This window comes from Vanessa atalanta, chromosome 11, assembly GCF_905147765.1.
Source record: "Vanessa atalanta chromosome 11, ilVanAtal1.2, whole genome shotgun sequence".
Lineage (NCBI taxonomy): Eukaryota > Metazoa > Arthropoda > Insecta > Lepidoptera > Nymphalidae > Vanessa > Vanessa atalanta.
Genome location: NC_061881.1, coordinates 6,773,716 through 6,796,488, shown reverse-complemented (window position 1 = coordinate 6,796,488; position 22,773 = coordinate 6,773,716). Strand labels below are relative to the sequence as shown.

At 30.7% G+C, this 22,773-nt stretch overlaps 2 protein-coding genes across 3 annotated transcripts; one reads left to right on the top strand and one right to left on the bottom strand.

Moving 5' to 3' along the window:
* Positions 1-1,308: 1,308 nt before the first annotated feature.
* LOC125067444 lies at positions 1,309-17,741 on the top strand. Its single transcript, XM_047676059.1, has 32 exons — positions 1,309-1,330; positions 1,543-2,602; positions 2,708-2,948; positions 3,061-3,178; positions 3,256-3,510; positions 3,598-4,184; positions 4,265-4,419; positions 4,555-4,740; positions 4,812-4,935; positions 5,098-5,251; positions 5,793-6,016; positions 6,140-6,353; positions 6,673-6,869; positions 7,571-7,735; positions 8,489-8,695; positions 9,909-10,113; positions 10,254-10,440; positions 10,640-10,817; positions 10,927-11,148; positions 11,229-11,396; positions 11,473-11,577; positions 11,678-11,749; positions 12,033-12,136; positions 12,907-12,956; positions 13,024-13,222; positions 14,100-14,312; positions 14,403-14,544; positions 14,899-15,043; positions 15,895-16,073; positions 16,166-16,387; positions 17,251-17,334; positions 17,566-17,741. The coding sequence occupies exons 1-32, from the start codon at positions 1,327-1,329 to the stop codon at positions 17,725-17,727; spliced, it is 6,528 nt and encodes a 2,175-aa protein (XP_047532015.1). The 5' UTR covers positions 1,309-1,326; the 3' UTR covers positions 17,728-17,741.
* Positions 17,742-17,777: 36 nt separating this feature from the next.
* On the bottom strand, positions 17,778-21,899 carry LOC125067445. 2 transcript variants are annotated; one of them, XM_047676060.1, is made up of 5 exons: positions 21,595-21,899; positions 20,656-20,945; positions 19,980-20,138; positions 18,929-19,062; positions 17,778-18,057 (listed from the first exon to the last, which is right to left on the bottom strand). In XM_047676060.1, exons 1-5 carry the CDS (start codon positions 21,695-21,697, stop codon positions 17,904-17,906), a joined length of 840 nt encoding a protein of 279 aa, XP_047532016.1. In that variant the 5' UTR covers positions 21,698-21,899; the 3' UTR covers positions 17,778-17,903. The 2 variants fall into 2 exon arrangements, with proteins under 2 accessions (XP_047532016.1, XP_047532017.1); XM_047676061.1 differs by having other exon boundaries at positions 20,656-20,939.
* Between the last annotated feature and the right edge of the window lie 874 nt (positions 21,900-22,773).

The following is a 22,773-nucleotide window of genomic DNA, read 5'->3' as shown; positions in this document are numbered from 1 at the left end:
ATAATAGATGCTATTTGTAAGATGTACGACTTCCTTAATCGCAATAAAAAGTTTAAAAATCACTGTCGATGAATGAAATATATTAAAAGATTATTATATACTTATATATACAGATATATTTCGTGAAAGCAACAGTCGATTTGATAAATCAATGACATTGGAGATTTAACTAATTAACTAAGTATAAGGACTATTATAGACGACACAATATATAAAAGTTTCAAATTTTAAATTTCTAACATTCATTTTCGTGAATCACTTTATTTCAAAAAGCAATTGAACAAAGGCTATATAATATTTAGATAATTCTGTTATTTATCTCTATCAATGATAGAAGATAATCATTTAAATCTAGAATAATTTAATAGGACTCTATTAAATACATTGGCAGCTATTGGTTTCACAGTAATTCAAAGAACTGATAAATACCAAAGGAGTTTTAAATCGTTCTATGACAACATTTTCACCAATACACGCGCTGGGCTTCCATAAATGTACTGGCATTACGCGGCCCCGAACCACCTATGGCAACCCGCTCCGAGCTTAATTATCCAAACGTTTTAGAACTTGATTATACGAAGATGGTAATAAAATGGCGCCGCTAATAGTCCTGATCAGAAAAACGACTTCGAATCCAGTTGCTGCGCAAATTATACTTTCACAAACAAATATACTTAAAGAAAGATACAGAGACATCGTTGAATAAATCAACAAATGCTATATCTTATCATTTTGCGCAATTCTGGAGTAGTCCGATATTTTTTTCTTACTTAATTATCACGTGTCAATAACGATTTACAAAATAATTATAAGAAAACTTTTATTAGTAAATTTTGTCCTCAAATTAGTGTCTAAATAATTACACATAAAATACTTAATCGATACCAAAACAGGACATTGCTGCTGTATAATTAGGCATAGATGATTTGATTAAAAAAATATTAACTCTGAAAGCATTTTTATGCTCTTTTATGTAGGTTGAAGTGCCGTGTGCACATTTTGCGTCTTAGTCTTACATGTCCGGCTTTCGGCCTACGACTCAAGCGTGGAAAACATTACGTCATCGTGGTGACTTTGTGCAAAACTTTACATCTTTGGTAATGGCATCAAAACTTGATCATGCGAAAGTGATCTCTTACAAATATCATTTGATATTAAACTTAAACCTTTATTGCTGTGACCATATGCGTAGGATGAATATAACTGTGTCTGACGAAACCTACTAGTTTATACAACAAAATAATAATAATTAATTCGCCTACTAGATTAGAACGTACTGCCATAATTTTAGTGCGTTACAATTCGATTAACGGATAATATTTGAGAATGTGTAAGCATATTTTTCGTATCTTATATTAAAATATATTGTGTCCAAGTTGATTATTAGTTTTTTTAAGTACCTGAAGAAATAAAATCAAACCCTACCCTTGTTATTTTAACATCATATTAGAAAATACAGTAGACAACTCATGTGCTGGGGGCACCTAGTAGCGTATTTCATATTTATGGTACTTCTCCTTATTTTATAATTTTTATCAGCAGATGAAGAAAATGAAGATTCAAGCTTGAGTATATATAAGTATAGACGAAGAAAAGATAAGCCTAATGTTTTCATTAATCCGCCTTCGATTGGTCGCTTTTCGGGTGAACATTCTCATAATATATTGGTGGAGGTTGATGAAGAAAAACAGCAGAAAACTTATGCTATACTGCAGGAATCTAGATCTGATTTCAACAATAACAAGTTACGTTATATTCTATTGATTTACACTAATCCTATTTGGAATCTCTTCAACCTTTCGTCAATATTTATCGCTTACTTTTTGGAAACATGTCTCTACACTTTTACAGCGCCGCAGGACAGATCAATTTGGATGATAATACTAATAATATCATTGAATTTAGTATTTACTGTTGATGTTATAATTGTTTTTGGATTAAAATTCTTTGAAAAATGGCGAAAGACATTAAATTTAGTCGAACCAGAAACAATTCGAGTAGTTATTGATGTTATATTGGCAATGCCATACTCATTTTTATATTTAATAAGTACTGTAGAACATAGCTCGTTTAACATATACGCTATTGCTCCAATGATGGCGACTGCACGAGTATACAGAATAATTGAATATTCCTACATTAAGTCCTCACAAGCTGGCACGAATCAATGGACGACCTTCTTGGCTCAATATTTAATGCTATTTCTATTGTCAGTACACACTTGGACTTGTATATGGTACTTATTCTCGTATAGACAATTTGATATTTGCCAAATACAGTCATCGTGGTCCGCTGCAGTCGTTAATTTGCCAACAGAAACAACTTTTGACTGGTATTTTGTTGGCGCCTACTGGTCAGTAATGATTTTTACTACAAATGCTTTTGGAGATATTTATCCGGTGACAACCAATGAGAGAATCACAGCAGCTATTGCTGTATTACTCGGTTTTTTATTAACAACTGTAGTATTCGTAGGTTCTCTTACTTCTTTATTTATAACAATTACAACAAGACGTGCAAAGTACGTAAGGCAATTAAAGAAAATAAAAAATCATTTGTCATTGATTAAAATGGATGTCGACACAACGAAGCGTATTATAAGGTAAGTTTTGCTTTCATTTTTTCCTTTATTGCATTGTAGTTCATTAATATTTATTATAATTATCATTTTTATAATATTATCTTACGAAGCGAAGTAACTTTGTAGGTACTACGAAGATCTTTGGTATCAAAAATCAGGGGTTTTCAAACCTAAGCTTATAAAACTTCTTCCGGCTCCGTTACAAATGGAAATTGCCTACGATTTGAATGCAGTGCCTCTGTACAGTTCTTTGCTATTCAGAAAACTTCCGGAAGCATTCCTTAGAAGACTATCAGTGACCATGACTCATCAGTTTTATTTACCCGGTGACATTGTTTATAATCATAATCAAAGCAAGACTATTATGGTAATATTGTATTTCTGCATTGTTAAATATTTACACTTTGCCTCTTAAATGTTATTTATTCATAGCACAATGATTCCATTATAAACATATCATTTGTTTTCATTCAATTAAGATTTGTATCACGAGCGGCGTTTTAGAATTACTATCTGATGAAGATGATGAAAGCCCGATGATATCTTTTGGCAAAGGAACATGTTTTGGTGAGATTTCTCTGGTATATAATATTCCAGGTAAGAAAGACTTTTAAGGAAAAAACTTTTTTATTAAAATCTTATGCGCCGGCTATTATCACTAAGTCCATTTACAGCACGATGTACAGTTAAGGCTGCAACATACGTTGAATGTCAAGTTCTTAATAAGACTGACTTTATAACGTTGATGATAACTTATCCAGATTTAGTTGTTAAAATACGAAATGAAATCCAAGAAAGAATTAATAGGAGTCATCGTAAAAAGCATAAGCAGAGTAGTTACAAACATTTATCATTAAATATTTATGCATCAAAAGAAAGGAAAAAGAGCAGCATAAAATGCTTGAAGGAAAAACTAAGATACATTCAAGGTATTTTTAATGTTATTATTTATTACAAAACAGTAAATATTTTTAATTAAAACAAAAACGGTACGGTTTGGTTTTATTAACTTACAGGTATAACAGACGACGAATCCGTTTTAAAAGATGACGAACTCGATGAGAACTGTCTGAATCTTTACATATTATCGGAACATATTAAAAAGCGGACTAGTAACTTTACTTGCGCAAATTCCAAATTTCCCTGGATATTGGAATTTGATTGCAATCTCGTCAAATACTGGGAACGATATATGCTCTTTGTTGTTTTTTACATTTGTCTCGTGTATCCGTATTTTATTGGCTTTGAAAGAAAATTCCCAGTGGGAACATTTTTTTACGCAGAAATTGTAATTGCAATTTCTTTAATACTGAATGTTGTCATAACAATCGTAACTGCTGTGAAAACTAAAAGGACTTATCTGAAAAACTTTGTTGAAATATTAAATTATCGAATGAATACTTTGGAATTCTATATGGACGTTGTCGCAATAATTCCATTTGAATACATCGTAACGATACATACTAACGCGTCTTATCTAGACAATTACAGGAATCATCTTTTTTATTTATGCAAAGGAACAAAACTATGTCTTGTCTGGAGATTATCAAATTTCTTTGAGCATCTGGAACGAAGGCTATTGTCGAATTCAATAATAGTCAAGGTCAACGAAAATTTCAAAATTTTTTTTTATTCATGAGAGCATACAATAATAAGTGAATACATCCCAAATTTGGCTTTCAGATTCTTAAGTATTGCGTTTATATTGGATTTATATGTTACTGGTCTGGTGTGATTTTGTATATGGAATCATGTTTCGTGAATAGATGTTCTCAAAATTCGTGGTTCGCTAGAGCTTTGACCTGGGAAGATCAAAGAAGCGGGATGACATCTAACAAGTATGTAATTACTTTTTATAAAAGCTTGTGATGCCTAAAATTATTTATAGGCTCGAGTTCGACAAACTCACGCGATTCTTATTTTAATACTCGGATTGATATTTTAACGTCAAATTATCATAAATTATATTTTAGATCTAAGTATCACATATTAACTGCTATATATTTTGCTACAACAACTTTGCTTTCTGTTGGATATGGAGATTTCGTCCCTGGCGATCAATATGATATGGCTTTCATTGCGTTTCTCAGCTTGTATGGTGTCTTGCTATCCGGTTACTGTGTCTCTGAATTTTCGGCTGTTGTAACTCATTGGTCAAGGTAACTTTTAAAATCTGGTAAAGTTTATTTTCATTTGAAATGTTAATAATAATAAACGCCAATATATTTAGGACAAAAACGGCTTTTTTGGAAGTTATAATAACCATAGATAAGTTTATGAAGGAAAACAATATGCATCCAGCAATTAAATCCAGGATAATGGCCTTTTACGAGTTACAATGGCAATATAATTCGGTATGAATTTTATATAATTACTTAAAGGTATTGAGAAGTTGTATGAAGTCACATGTGAATTGGACTTAAATTCGATTTACCAGAGTCAATAAGGAATTTAAATTTTTACTTTCGTTCGACAGTTCACACGAGTAAAGCTAAAATTTTATGGATATTTTTAAGGGCGTTGAACTAACCGGTGAAAATTGGCTGGAGAAAACAGTTGTGCCATATGAATTGCGAAAGAAAGTACTCCATCAAGCGAGATTCAAGACGCTGACTTCAATAAGATTCTTTCAAGTTAAAAATAAAGCTTTCATTCATACGCTAACTGAAAGTATGTATATATAAATATATAACTAGTTGGTCTTGGGTAATGTAATTATTAGGGTGTAAAATGTTTTACACGTTCGACCTAGTTTTGTCAATAATGCATGCATCTGCCAAGCTAATTACTGCTGCTTCCGAATTGGATCAGATGGTTAACTATTTTTCGAACGCCTTTGAAATTTTACTAACGTGATTTTTATTGAATAGTAAAATTTTATTTATACATATTTTTATTTAAGAGATAATATTATTTGTATATATCAAGAAGTTATGTGGAAAATTATCTGAAAACTATAATATGAGATAAAATAAGGTGTAAAACTACGTTATTTTATAAAAACGTTTTTTTTGTTTTTTTATATTAAGAATATATTTTATTGATAAACTTTAAATTTTATAATGAGGTTATTTTCAAAGTCATATTCATTTATTAGACATTTAAAAAGATATATTTATTTCGAACGAAATACTAAATACGGCTATTCACTTGCTCGTGTTTATTAAAATAAAAATTGGAAATGTATTAATAAAACTCTCATTTATTGCAGCAGCCAGCGATATAATCCTACCACCAGGAGAAATCGTTTACTACGGGGGTACCGTTACAAGAGAGCTATACATCATTGAGAGCGGTTACTGCTTGGTGACATCTACCGAGATGAGAGAAACGAAGACGGAACGTGTCATTGGCCCCGGGAACCATCTGGGATTATTAGTATTGTTGTACGGCGTGCCGGCTGTCAGTACTGTAATTACTCTGACACATTGCAAAGTAAGTGATCATTTATTCAGTGCATATTAACAATAACATCTGTTTCAAGTTCGTCGCACTAGGAATTTTATTCGAGAGAGTTCCCAAGCAATTCGACTTTATGACGATAAAGTTTAATTTCAGCTGATTAGTATAAGTCACTTTGCATATACATCAGCATTGAATTTGTTTCCTGATATGCGAGAGCATGAAGGTTTGCTTACCGATGAAGAGATTAAAAAAATAGAAGAAAAAGCTAAATTTAAAAACTCTGATGCATATTTGAAGCATTATAACCGACTTAGAGCTCAGAAACAGAGAAAACATATAACGAATATGGTTCAAGACTTCTTTAATGGTAAATTTATTTATAATGGTATAAAGGATTATTTTTAAACTAATATTTATACCATTTAATATATACTCTGTAGATCTGTGGGTCAAATGTTTTCTACCTTCGATTGTATATGTTTCATAACGCCTACAATCGGCCAGAGACCCTACTCACCCTATTACCCTACTGTTAGATATACTAATACTAATCAAAGACAATGAGGTACCCGTAGACAATTATTCTTCATTTGACTAATTATGAAACCAAAAAATTCAAACTAAGTTTATTTTTTCTCTTTGTGGTTTTTGAACATGTAATGACATGAACTTTGTTATTCTGTTAGATTCTTTTATTAACGTATTGGATGATTATCGAAAGAAAAAAGAGAGTTATTTGGAATCATTCAAAAAATTCGATGTGTTCAATAACGTTTCTCCGTATCTGTTGTTACCAATCGTAATCAAGCCAGATGGGATATTTCTAAAATGTTGGGCCCTGCTTAGAGTCTGTACTGCATATACGCTGAGTTTATTGATACCAGTAAGTTTGCAGCATTTATAACGTATTTATTCTTAAATAGTTTCGTTGATTCCTACTTCATTAATACGATAATATTCGAAAAGATCTGATGTGCTGATTTTAATATAAACAATTTTACGTTTACTTTTACTTAAAATTACGTTATTTAATACACCTATAAACATACATTGTACCAATTTGATGGATAGCGTTTCACTTCCTTATCGTTCTTAATATAGGCATTTTTATTACAAGCAGAAGTTATTTTGCTATACTACAATACTGTTAGCCATATAACGTTGTTATAATAATGTTTCAATTTCAAAGAATGAATACTTATAGATATTTTTATACTTACTAGTACTAATATCTAGGGAATTAAGAAATACGATTTAAAATTTCATCTACGAGCTACTCAAGCATGTATGCTGAGATTTCATAAAATAAGTTTGTTCTCAGTACCTACAACGAAGTTTTCATTTACTTTAGATCGCTTCAAGCGCAACTGAACTTGAACAAACAATAGCTCGAGATAGCTTACAATTTATTACACCACCCTTATCTAGACTAAATATTTCTATTAAAGTTATAGTTAAATTATTCTGTGATATAATATATCATACTTATATAGATACGTATGTACACGTAGATTTGTATAAAAGCAAGGATGGCAAACAAAAAAAAAAGTGAATTTATATTTATTTCCTACTTCACCTTTTTAGATTGTCATATCAATGGCTCCGACCTGCAAGCAGTTTAATATAGTTATCGTTGTATTGGAATCGATTTGCTACTTGGATTTATACCTTATGCTACATGTAGCCTTCTATGGATCTAAAAATCAACTAATATACCATCCGTATTTAACTGCGAAAAATTATCTAACGGTATGTCTTGATTTTCAATAATAAAAACAGGAAAGATTGTAGGAACTATTCTGTGAGAACGAAGTTGAAATTCATTGCACAACACGATCGTTAAATTTGGGCGCAGTTTTATGGGACATTGGTTATAATAATTATGACGAGTAACTCATATATGCATCAAAATGATGTATCACCTTTAGACGGTTTTTATCATTTCACAAACGAGATACGAAGTGAGTTCTTGCAGAATAGCTCAGCAGTTATCTTACCGGTCAATCCAGTTATCATATCCATTAGCTTGAAAATGGGAAAATGAGTACTCATACATATAACACTTCCGAATTTCCGCACGAGTTGTCGTAAGATAGGTACACTTTTTTATTCATATATATATTTTTTAAAAATAACAAGTATTACAGTTCAATAGATATATAAATATTATTTGATTTTAAATTATTATTTTATTGCTACATTATATTGTATTGACGACCTCCGTGGTCGAGTAGTGTGTACACCGGTTTTCATGGGTACGCCACTCCGTGGTCCCGGGTAGAAAAAGTTTATTAGTTTTCTATGTTGTCTTGAGTCTGGGTGTTTGTGGTACCGTCGTTACTTCTGTTTTTCCATAACACAAGTGCTTTAACTATAGGGATTTACAGCGGGATCTGAGTAATGTATGTGATGTTGTCCAATATTTAAAATAATATTTATTTATTTTAAATATAAGCTGCAATAGTGCAATTATTCATAAATCAACTATTTAATTTCTCACAGCGAACATTTGGAGTAGATCTGCTCACATGTTTTCCTTGGTACGCAATCTGGATGCTTTTTGTACCAAAACATGACGAAAATCACACGGAAGAAGATCACATGATCAATTATCATGTGTATCATTGTATTATTAGAATGGCCAATGTTTTACAAATTTATAAACTTTATTCTGCATTTTGGGCGGAATCTATAGGTGCTTTAAAACGAGTAAGTATAGGCCTCGACTAGGCCCTTACGAATATTTGGAGATATACATGACAAATGCCCGATAGCACCTAGTCTAAGTAGCGCCGAGCTAGTCTGTAACAGCAAATTTAAAAATTGTAAAATGACAAGGAGTTTTACCTGTTAGGAATATAATAATTTGTAAAAAGGAGTATAACTGTGTATAAAAAAAGGAGATTTAGACAGTCTCAATAAATAATTATTTCAAAAATTATAATTAGTTTACACAATACTCGTTAATATTTAAAATATGTACTTTATTAAATGAATGTACCTAAATGAGTTCAAAAATAAGTATTATTGTAATCCTATATACATATATATAAATATATAAGTAGATGGGTACCGCGGTAGCGTTTAATTATTTAATAACTTGAAATGGCAAACAATATATAAACGTAAATTATCTTATAAATAATGTCGCATGAATAAATAGTTACATAGCCTAGTCAAAGTACATTAAGTACTGAAAAATTATTGCTTAACATTTAAATCAAATACAATCTTACAGAACAATACAACCATTACGGGAAAATTATTTAACAATAGATCATTAAAAATATCCTGTTCTTTAGTTAGCTACTGACTCGAAACAATTGGTTTAAGAATTCACGCATGATATCAGTTGTAAATAAAAATAGTCTTTTAGAGACAGATATGACGAAACTATTCTTAAATAATCAGGGCACCATTCGTACTAATAATTTGTCACTTTATCGCAATCGAATCGAAACGTACTCGTACATCTCTCAGCAGTTTTCCTATTCTACTAACAAAACGATCCAGTTGCTGTTCGGTCGAAATTGGTGTTATCACCGGTGAAAATAAGTAGAATTAGCCCTCAGTTAAGATTAAGCTGAGGTTTATTTGTGTTAGCAATGGTCGCATTTGGCTGGGAATAGAACGCATCATTACCGTTATAGTTTAGTAGAATTGCCTCCCTGAGCTTGTCAATCAGAATGAAAGATTTAAAATCATAATGAAATTAAAGTGATTGTCAGTGATTTCAATATAACTTTAACCTTTCTTTTAGATAAATATAAATAATAAATATAAATATCATATTAAACATTACTAAAACTATAAAAAAAATAGGCGATCTGTCTGTTCGTAAAGGAGACCTAAGTCCAGCACAAGAATTCTACTTATGAAATCCATAAATGTACCTACTTTAAAAAATTGTAATATATTTTAGGCATACCTCATGAGCGTGGTGCAGTTTCTTCTGTTAACACTTTTCTTCCTAAACTTTTATACTTCAATACTTATAACTTTGACGTGTAGATACGTAATTGCTTATGACAAAGACGATTTCTTGAGGAAGCTTGAAAAACTATCGTTACGTGGACCTTTTATGAAAACAACTTACAATCCAGATGGAAACATGATCTGTAAACTTGGTATGTTGAACACAGAATTAGTGATATGAAATGATAAGAAACAATGTTTGTAGCGAACTTTTTAAGTTTTTAAGAATATTATGCTATTATTATTATTTATTTATTAGTGTATTTTATACCAAGTTCAAATTTCCTTCCAGGCTCGTGGATAGACGGCAGCAAGATTTTTAAAGACACCTACCTAACTCCAACTAAGGTGTATTTGCTGGCTTATTATTGGGCAGCGACAAGTTTCACCGGCGCTGGTTTTGGTGATATCACTGCCCAAGACACTGCCCACATGATACTTTCGATTTGCATCAACATACATGGAGTTTTGTTTTTTGGGTGGGTGGTTTTATTCGTCATAATGCCTTTGCCCTCTCAAATTAGCATTTAAGAGAATAACTAATAAACAAAGGTATAGCTGATAGGATAATATAATGTTTTGGGGATTCAGTAATGTGCATCGATAACGTCTGACGTAGATATAAAATGTTGTACAGGAATAGGTACATAGATGTTCTGTAATAATATATTCTATTAGGTATGTGTACGCTCGCATTGCATCACTGAAAGCAATGGCTGATCAAGTAGTTACAACTTTTCAAGAAAATTTAAAACATTTAGTGTTGTTTTTAAATCGGGAGAAAGCACCATATCTGTTAAAAAAATCAGTCATTGATTATTGGAAATATCAATGGAAAAGAACTGGTGGGTGGTCGGTAAGCATGTATTATATTATATTATTATAATATCGAATGACGTAAAGAGCTGGTATTAATTGGTCAATTAAGCAAAACAAATTAATTAATCCTGTTTTTCATAAAAAAGCATCAAAAGATTTTGGGGAAACTGCATGCCAACTTAAATGAAGACGCTGTTTTATACATGTACGAAAAAACATTGCGTGAAATACCGTTATTTGAAGATGTAGAATATTCATTCTTTAGAGCATTCGCAAAAAAACTTAAAGAACGATATTTTCAAAAAGGCTATATGGTGATGAAATCTAATGAGGTCATAAGCAACATGTACATAATTTATCGCGGTAAGGTATGTAAATACCAACATTTGATATTTGGGGTCATGATACTTTAAATAAGTAGTTTCATTTTTTTAAATCTTGTTTTAAGGTGGATATTATCACGAACATTAATGAAGTTGAAGCATGTATGGGACCAGGAGGTATTTTCGGAAATATTCGTGGGGCAACAAAATACTTAACAATGTCAAATATTCTGGCGTCAAGAAATATTGACTTGCTGTATATAGGAGGCGCCGAATTTTACACACTTTTAAAAGTATGGTCGAATTAACTTGGTATTTAATTAGGTCAATCATAATTTTTATATTGTTTTTTTATTTTTTTTATTTTAGAGTTATCCATCTGTGCTGAGGAAAGTTAAATATTCAGTAAATACAACGACAAAAGATTATGTTTTACCCATTGTTATGTCTGAGAAAAATAGCATGGAAGTAAGTGTAAATATATCAATAATGATAGTAAAAGATAAACAAAACTAGGAAACAAGGATCATAAAAAACTAAAGAAGGGGTATATTTAATTAGTCCATTTTTTCAGACAGTGTATCCTTTAACATATGAGGCTGAAGGAGATGAAGACGATGAAATAGATCCATATGTTTTTCTAGATGTAAGTTACTTCAATAAGAACTAATGATAAAAATATATTGAAACGATAATAAAACCAAAACGATAGGTAATGGTATGGCTCAAGTTGACGAAATCATTACCATTACCCACAAACGTTACATATATTAAAGAAATACGTTTTATTTCATCAAGTAGGCTGTCAGACAGTTAGTCAGCCCATGCCAAAAAAAATTCAGTATGATTTTATAGAAAGTGTAATTTACAATTGTTTTTCTCAGAAATTACAATACTGTACAAATTCAACCCTATTCAATTTCATTTAGAGTCCCGACAGAAGTATTGCTGAATCTCATGGTTCTAGATCGATAACTTCTGCTGGAAATCTTGATTACGTTGCAGCGACTTGGCTAATTTTTAAACCCCACAGGTAAATATGTTACGTATAATAATCCGGATTCGTTATCATTTATGTGCTTAGTTCGGATATCGTCTCAGGAGAGCTATTATCTTAGAGCAAATTGAAAGTCAACGCACAAAACTCGTAAAATGTAAGAAATTGAAACATTTAAAGAATGCACTATTAACTATTGGGTATCATTTTACGTCGACTAAGAGATATCTTAATAATAACATTGTAGGAAGTATTAGTTAAACATTATACCTACAACACGCAGAATTCGATAATAGTAAATATATAGTAGGTACCTTAGTTTGTATACGATTAAACTAGTCTCCATACTCAATGTCATCAAGTATCAAAATATAAATAAACTAGCTGTGCCCGCGACTTCGTGCGCGTTCTAATTTAATAAAAAGCGTGACTTACTTATTATTTTACATATGATTCTAAAATAAAAATAGCCAAAGTTACTTTATATAGTTATTACATCGGCTATCTGCCAGTAAAAGAAAAATATAATTGGAAAGAAATGCTCTACTTACGTAAATATCTTATAAAAAATCTCCGAATTTGAATAGGACCCTCTGAGATCGGATTCGGTTGCGTGTTTTGGTTAAGCGTATGTCTAGCATTGAACGAACACGAACTAAAGATGATGATGACATTGATTCCAAATTTAAATTTATGCTAGAACATCAATACGTGTCTAGCGATAATATCCCATCAGACGGAATAGAATATTTATAACATATTTATTAAAACTATTGAGAATAAATATTAATATGCATTTAAAATAGGTGGTTTCGTAGCAGCGTAGTGCCTGACTGCAAATGGGTCACTTTTGTTGGTACGTAAATAGTTCCGTTTATGTTAATATGTACTTGTTGCCATTCTGAACTTGAATTGCCTTTCAGATTACTTAATAATGTTTCTATCGTACGTGGACTTTATGGTTCTTGTTTATCAAATGGCATTTTTATCTAACGCTTACTTCTTTTATATATGCATTGTTTTCGATGTTATATTTTTATACAAAACCTTCTTGGACGTGCACAGCGGTTATATGAACAGATACGGAGACTATGTTTTGAACCCGAAAAAAGTGCGGCAAATGTACGTAACATTCAGATATGAATTTTAATCACAATATAATTAATCTTTTTGATCGTGATATAGATCCTTTGAATGATTGTTTTCTATTATTTTCTAACTACTGCTCTTAGAAAAGAAAACACATTTTTTTCTCCTTTTTTAAGATCAGTCGATGTAGTACTTAGTTACGCATTCGCGTTTACTTGGTCAGGCAACTGGCTAGATTATTGATTAATTAAAAGTTTTCCTTGTAACTTTCCTTGAAACTGAATTAAAGGATTTTATCATACTTACTATTAGGTAATTGTAAATGAAATGTACTCAGTGATGATATAGTGAGTAATACTGTAGACTACAAGTCATTATTCAAATCCAGGGTCGAGCCAAACCGATAATTTTTCAATAGCTGCTATAAATTGCTCCTCCAATCACAATCGTCAATTATAGACCACACAATTGACACTTGAGGACTTAGTTGAGATTGACCGTGGTGGAAATTAGGTCATTTTTTTAATATTATACAAAGACAAAATGTAACAAAAAAATAGTTCAATAAAGAAAGTACAGCGAAAGCGATGTGCATTCTCTTCTTCTCTTTAAACAAATACTATGATCCTATGAATTATTTAGACGAACTACTTACGTATATTATTTTTGTAATTTCTGACATTTTATTACACCATTATACTATTGCTAGAAATTTGTTACCCATATGTATAAAGCCACAACACTAAATTATAAACCAAATAAATAAACTTCATACGTCTGAAAAGTTAAATTAGGTCAATTTTTGCTGTAGATGTTATTCGCAAATAGGTAGAGCTAATGAGGTTATAGTCCTAAAGACGCGAAAACAATTTCAAAATCATACATTTGATGTCTTCCGTCTTATTTTTAGGTACTTCTCTAAAACTTACCTTCGCAGACGTGACTTCTTAGTCAACTTACCTATATCATATCTTGCGTTTGCTTTAAATATACGTAATCCAGTGCAACATGCATTATTCTGCTACCTCAGGACTCCTCAGCTTCTTAGAATTTCTTATTTATTTACATATCGACAACATAGAAAAATAAATATTGGATCCGCAAACTTATTTCTTAAATTAACGTAAGTGACCTCTTTGATATTATTGCTAATACCGTAGTTGAAGATGTTTCCTCGTCTTTAAGAGTATTTTCAATAGCTCTAATGTTACAGAACTATTGCAATTTGGGCTTCTCTGTTGTCCCATGTAAACGCGTGTATATTCTTTAAAATGTCTTGCCTTACACCAGTGCAATGTCAATCGGCTAATTGGATTTCAAAAACGGAATTAAATTTACGCGCCAACTATGCCCAGGTAAAAAAAAACACTTTGATTTAAAACTCATATGCTAACATTTTTATCCACTTTTAGTGTCAAAAAGTTAATATGTTTGTACACAATTTATTGACTGATTACCTATACAATAAATGTTTTTTTAGAAGACATAGACATAGGTATGTTATGTACTCTACCGTCATGACATTTGCACAAAAAAAAAATACGTGCGTCTCTGGATGCCCGATAGAATGGATAACTTTAAAAAAAGTTCTGAAATATGGCTAGCGATGTGGATTAGATTATTTTAAATAAGGGTTAGATAAGAAGTTAGTTATCACTTCAAAAATATTTTCTGATAAAACACACTCATAAATATTAATCTATTTCTAGAAAAACTTTTTCCCGCTATACGTGGCCTCACTGTGGTACATGATTAACTTATTAACTATAACTGGAACTGGAGACGTCTCTTCACAAAATGACTTTGAAGTTATCGAAACCGTATTCATAACAATTATAATAAAATTCTGCACTGGTATGTTATAATATTGAGTTAGTTTAGTCTTAGTTTATATTCTTATTCTGTGTCCCTAAGAGGCAGAAACTTCATATATGAATGTCTTGCCTGATTTGCGAATGGTCTCCGTAGAAATATTTTAACAACCTTTGTTTTAAATAAGGTATTTTTTTAATTTAAAAATTATTCTTCTATAATAAAAACACCTCCTCCTTGAGTATGCTAAAAAGAATCTCTTTTAAGCAGACACATGGCTTTTGTATTTTCCTTTCGACATAGATATTAACATCAGATCTATATATTACTTATTACAATACAATATCATTAATAATGCTGATATTATTATAAATAATATGAAATAAAAGCTTTTTATCGTTTTAAATAAATTATATATTAAAGTAGATGCAAAAACAGTACCAGTCGTTGGTGATAAGAATTTCGAGGAAACAGTTTTCTGCATTAGGCAGAGTAGCAGTATAAGAATAAAATGTCGATGGTTGTTTTATACTAATAGTTTAAAGTTCAGATTTAACCCCTAGCGAATTTTATTTGCCTCCAAAAAAAAGATAAGCGAAAGAACATGTTCAGACATCAAAGATTCAATGAGGTCATTTCGACCCATTTGGAGGAGACAAAGACAAAATATATTTTTATAACTACCAATTTAAAATTCCAGCTATGTTTTATCTTGGAATATATTATTCCAAATATGTATCCACATAAAACATATATCTGATTCTTTTTTAGAAAAACTGTGTTTCATTATTTTATTAGACAAATGTCTATTCCAAAATGCTTGTATAAGACATACTTAATCAACAAACGACTATACTTTGCATCAGGTCGAGTAAAAACTTATGCATTCCTAGGTCTTTTGATATCGGAGATGTCAGCTATGATAACTGCACATTCGTCATCTCGTATTGCTTACGACTACGGTATAAACGAACTTCGGGACGGTCTTCGTGATACGGATCTCAGTGACCATCAGATGAATAAAATGTGGGATTATGTACGGGAGCTGTGGAACAGACAACAAGGAAAACAGGTATTCATCACGAAAAAAAGCAAAAATGTATTTGTTCTAAGATTTCCCAAGTTTAGAAAATAGCTGTGAACATGTCTTTTTCTTGTGTTTAGATGCCGAAATTGGTTTGTAGGCTGCCGTTTCGACTTCGGTGTCAAGTTATGCAAGCAGTTTATGGTAGTCATATTAGAGAGTCATTAATATTTAGGAACACTGACGACGATTTTAAAAGAATATTGTCTATGTGGTTGAAACATTGTGTATTTTTTCCTGGAAACTATATTGTTCAACGAGGCGATGCAGATCAGTGCATATATTTCATACACAGAGGAGAGGTAATTATTACCTACCATTATACATACAAGTTATTTTAAAACATTAATGACCTCGAAGATTCATATTACTAACATCGTAAGCACCGTTTGCTATATGACTTTTATTAAAAGATCTATCTAATTTTATTTAGATATTTGAAATTGACTGCTCTAAATACATTACTAACTCTGTGCGGTAGCAAATAATAGAATAGAATAATATAACTTTATTTATGACACACTTGATAGCGTTAGTGTAAACATACTATATATTGCGAAACTAAAGTTTACGAAATGGTGCGTCTTCGTGAGTGAATCGATCTCTACTTTACTCCGAATTATTATTATTTATCACAACGTATGACGTATTTACTTACTACGGAATATAAAAGGCGATCAGGCAAATGAGTAGTGGTGAAATATGGTCTCAGCCATACAAAATGGCGCCGTAAGAAATTTTATTTATTTCTTACATAACGAATGTGCCACCAACATTGGGTGCTAGATGTTATTATCCTTGTACCTGTAGTTACACTGGCTCATTCATCCTACAACTATACTTTCAAGATAATACTTAAAACTGTTTGGCGGTAGGTCCTAGTAGAAAAATGTTTGCGTATAATGTTCGTAATACGGTTAGTAATATGCAGCTGAGAGGTATTAGTGTTTTACAAATAATTCGGTATATTATGTACTTATAACTTGAATAACAATAATATTTACATTATTCATATAATTTTTGTTAGTTAGTGTAGGTTTTTTTTCATAAAATTCGCCCTGCTTATTGTAAGAAAAAGTATATTACAACTTTCGATATTAACTTTTTAATATAGAGATTGTTGCAGTAAATCACTTACATTATAATCCTAAATTATTCGTTGCAGGTCGAAGTTCTCACGGTACATCAGAATTTGACAGAATCTATTTACGATATATTGGGACCAGAGGACAGCTTTGGAGTGGCACAGGTAAACCTTCCAACCTATCTTTAACTGGCTCTCACCAATGCGCCACCAACCGGTAACTAAAATGTTATCGTCCCTTGCGTCTAGACTCACTCACGCTTCAAACTGGAACAAGACAATACTAAGTACTGCTGTTCGGTAGTAGAATATTCGATTAGTGAATGATACCTTACTGTCGCACAAAACCCTAAAAATAATAATAATAATCTTTAAATTTGAACTAAATTGTTACAGGGACTCTTTGTTGGTATAACGCATCATTTCTCGTTTCGAGCCCGAACTGTTGTTGACGTTGTGTACTTAAAATTAGACGAATGGAAATATTTACTCGATTTTTATCCGAAATCTGCGAAACTTATCCGAAGAAAAGTTGAAAATGTTTATTTAGCCATATAATGTTTAAAACAACTTAAACCCTATTTATTTTTATGAATTTAATTAAAGTAAAAATTATGTTTCTCTCATTTCTTTTTACTATTCATCTGTATTTATTTATTTAACAATTTGGTATTTATATCGGTGAATACCCATTTAAATTTGATATTACTCCTGTTACTATAAAATGATTCCCTTCATTTAGTTTTTCTCTTTCTCTTCTTTGACTGTGATATTCCTACAATTGTTTCCTCTGTCTCTTGATCGCTATCTTCTATCTCTACTGTCCGGTTACTGACGTTGCTCGGTTCACCTTGAGTTTGACGTTTTGAATGTAATGTTTGGGACATTCTGAAAACAAAACGAGAGTAAAGTGATTACTTTGATGCAAATTAAGAAAGAAAAATTCTATAAGAATTATTAATACAATCAAAATGATTCAAACTGCTGCTTTTAAGTTCTATTCAAATTCTTATGAGGAACTTCACCCAATGAGTTTTCTCGAAAGATCCATTGAAAGGACCATCAAAAGTTATAAGTGAAACAGTCTATAAACATAACATACACCGATTCAATCATTCTCTTGTTAATATACAAGTTGCCTGTAAGCGAACATAGTAAATTATAGAGTCGCTTTGTTCGGTATCAACTCATTTTTTCTTTTTGTAACATATATATAGCATTATATAGCTGAAAGAATGAAAGATGTGGATTTTGATAAATAAAACTACGTCCCTAGATTTTTGTAAAAATTAGGTGATGTATTTATCAACTATTAACTGCTAACGGAATCCTACTTTGATGACATAAAAATTACAATATTTCCTTAAACTGCCTACTTATTTGATATATTTACTCACATAGGCGCATTTCTCCATGGTAAATCAATTATTTTTAATGAAATAAACTTAACAAATATAATCTAGTCTATATTTTTTGCTGCCTTTACTTTTAGTCGTTTTACGTACACTAAGACATTTTTAAACACGAGCGTCTTTCACTCTAATGCTGACAATTGAATGGCCGTGGAGGGTTGCATCTTCGAGAGTGACCGAAAGCTGTATAGATTTTTAAATAATATTATACTTATAAGTTTGTGACCAACTAAAATGGGATCACATTAATAAGGAACGTTTGCCTTTCAAGCCATTTAATTTAAATATTTAATCTCTATATTCAAGGTTGATGATACTAATAGCCAAACTAAAATAAAGATTCTTACCCTTGACAGTCAAGTCGCTCGAGATGGCTTTCATAAAAGTCAGCTTTACAGCATGGCCATTTGTGATGTTTGTCAGAGTAATTCTTCAAGCAGTTGGTGTGTATAGCTTCATCACATCCAGGACAATTGTAGCCCTATAATAATTATACTTCAATTAAAAAATAATAACTATGCAATACATTTTTCAAAAGTTGATAATTAATATAATTGTTTATGGAATAGTTATTGAAACATTTATTATTTACATTACATTGTAAAAGTATTATCTAGTTATCTACTAAATATGACTTAAGATAAAGACGGTATTTTTTTTAATGTATTAGCTACTTTTACATTTGATTTTCATTATATGTTAAAAAAAAAAAGAAATTAGGTTTGGATGGATGCATATTGGTGGAAATTTTTATTAATAATAAATAAATGAAATAGATTTGCGTTTTTTATAATTATTATATTCTTGTAATACTACAGTTGTCTCTTTTGTAGCAAATACATAGATTGTGATCATTATTGCTATATTTCTCCTTATTAAATTTGTTGTAGATTACCTTTATTAAAGGAAATTAGGTCTTTAAAATTACATATATATATTTGTTAATAGCTCTTCTATATTATTAGCTACAAATAGTTTTTGATAAATATATCCTAATTTACAATACAAATTATTTGCAGTAAAAATTAAGTGGATATAAGTAGTTAGGTGAAATAACCTAACTAATTATATCCACCTTAATTTTACTCCCAAAGTTCTGATAACAATTTCACCAACATTCACTATAACTTTTTTTTAAATTCCTTGATGAATATACCACTGATTATAATATATATCTCAACCAAATATTATTAAACCAAATCAATTCAATGTCAAAGTACTACATCACTGTACTGCCATTGCAATCAACAATACGATGTTGTATAATTGTTACAGCTGTTCTTTAGTTGTTATTATGACTTCTGAATAATTTCAAGTTGTGCCATAATTTCCTGTCGATAAGCACAATAGCAATATACTTGAATATTAAGATTTATATATTTTCATTTTGTAACTTACTCTGAACACACTTTGGTTGCAAAGACAGCAATTTGGAACTCTATCGGGCATGTTCTCTTGAAAGTATCTTTCAAACTCATGAATAGCTCGAAGACCTATTGCATAATTGCTGCCGATCTTTTCCAAGTAATGCATTCTGCACCATATGAGAAGCAAAGCCTGAAAAAAACATTTGATAATATTATTAGCAAGCCTCTAATTATACATATATCTGTACAATTGGACCAATACATTAAACAATTAGTCAACACATAAAACACAAAATCAAAGTCTCAGCTCATTTTATACAATTGAATATCATAAGCATAAGAACCAAGACTAATGAATACACAATGTATAAATCTGGATAAGTATGACTTAAACCCAAGTATATTTTAATCTACAGTTCATCATATAGTTCATTATTCATGGTTAATAAATGCAGTTTATACAGAACAATTTTATCATCATCAAAATCGTAACCATTTTTCATATGAATATACTGAGTTCATAATATAAATCCATCAAATAATAACTATTTTTTATAACTTTTCATACTTTACATAACATTATATTACATACAATTTTAACTTATTTTTTTTGTTTTAATGGTTTATAATGAATACTAGTTTTTTTAATAATTATGATGATTAATGTTTATGAAAATTATAAAGTCTGTATTTATTTAAAGGCCTACCTCAGCATCTGTTATGGCAACACTTCCTTTACCAGCTAAGTTGATAGCTTGAATTGCAGTTATTTGTCGACTTTCAGTTGTCATTATTTGCTCTAACAGAATCCTAAAATAATCCAGCTGCTCTGATGAGAACATATTTTGGGTCTTGGTGGTTATGTCACATCCTAAAGAGATAAAAACCAAGTTCTTTTGCATTGTTGTTTCATCATCCACAATCTTTATCTGTTGTTTGAGCGGTTTCAATTTTTCGTTGATATTCTGAACTAAATCATGAATTGAAAATTCTGTCTCTACAACAATAAAAAAAATTTGTTATGTTTTTTATTTGTTAGTTTGTTTGTAGGGTAAGTTGTTGTAGGTAATATGTAATAATGTAACATAGGTTGTGGGTAATGTATGTTACATTATTTCTGAGTGCTATAAACTAAATTTTATATCATATTATTTTCTTTATCAATAAATTGCACCCTGCCTGGGTGCCTAAGTAAATAAATAAATTAACAAAAATAATTAAATGTATATTAGATTGTTTTTCAGGAATATTTTTAAAATTCATTTTTAATGAGTGACTCAGATACAGTTACAAATAAAATTTTATAAAAGCATTTAAAAACCATCTTAACTAATGCCTTAAGAGCATGGTAGTTGGATTTCTGACTCAGATTATGAGGATTTGATTTAATATTGTTTTATCAAAATTAAATTATTTAATAAAAACATTGGTACAATGTATAAGTACAGAAGAAGCAACTTAAGTTATTGGGTCAAAAAATATTAAGAGCTATAAACTATTTGCATATGTAGTAAAAACAATTTTTTTTTTATTTAACTGGTTGTAGCTATTGGTCTACCAAAAAGCCGAAAATTTAATTTCAATTAGCAACAGAAATGTATTTCACATTAAAGAACAATGTTTAACATAACAAACTCACAACTTACCAGGAAAAGATTTAGATAAAATTTCTTCAGTATCATGAAAGGATAACACTCCAAGACTTGCAACTGAACGTAATAAAAATCTATGGATGTTATTGTAAGGCATTTTGTAAGAGTAAGCGCGCGTTTAGCTACCTAACTTTTAAACAGTAATAAGTATTAGTTTTTTACTGTTTTTTGAATAACCTATATTTGCGGCTCGGCTTTACATTATTGTCAATTAAATTCGTTAAATGTAAATTCGTTAAAATAGTTTAATGTTTAATACACCATTGTCATTTGCATTTGAATTTTAATGAAAAATGTCAAATTTGTGACAACTAAGAGAAGATTGTGGTTAGACGTCGAACTACTAAACACAGATTAAATATGGACAGGTTATGAAGCTAACTAACTATCCAGGTTTCTATAACGACGTTTATGACGACTCTTAAATGACAGAAAAAATAACTCAATTTACAATTGTTATATTTTTGAAGTGATAACTTCTTAGGGGATGGTAAACCGATTGGTGACGTAACGCATTTTAGTCTGTCTGGCTTCCCGTCTATTAAGCGTGCGGCTGTCGTAGGCTGGCTCCTTCTCTCTAACTCTATCCACAGCGTAGCCGTATTCGGACAGAGTTTTAGAATTATCCCTTCTGCCGGGTGTACCGAGATGCACACGTATTTATTTTTATTGAAAATAGGGTTTAAACTTAATTAAGTGATATATAAAAATATTTTAAAAAATAGCCTTCAGGATTTTTTGCATGTAGCAACAGGATACATAATTATACATCTTACATGATATTCTAGTTGGCACTTCCTATCACCTTTGCCAGTAAGAAAACAAAAACGGACTTGGCATTTCATTCTAAAAAGAAAACATCGTAACTTCGTAACTTTCTTGTAACAGTCACTTTAATATAAATAATTTTACTCTAATACATGCCCGTTTTTATGTTTTAGATTAAAAAATGTTAATTTAGAGTGACAACTGGAGTTGTGCATAATGAGTTAGCCTAAATTGTGATGTATAATATTAGCAAATGCACCAATTTTTTAAAAATGTCATCTTTTATAAGATAGTTGTATAATAATATTGTACATTGTGTTGACTTCCTATTTAATCAATAAATAAATTACTCGTCTGTCTTATTGGTCTAGTGGCTAGATAATATAAAGGCATAGATCCCGAGGT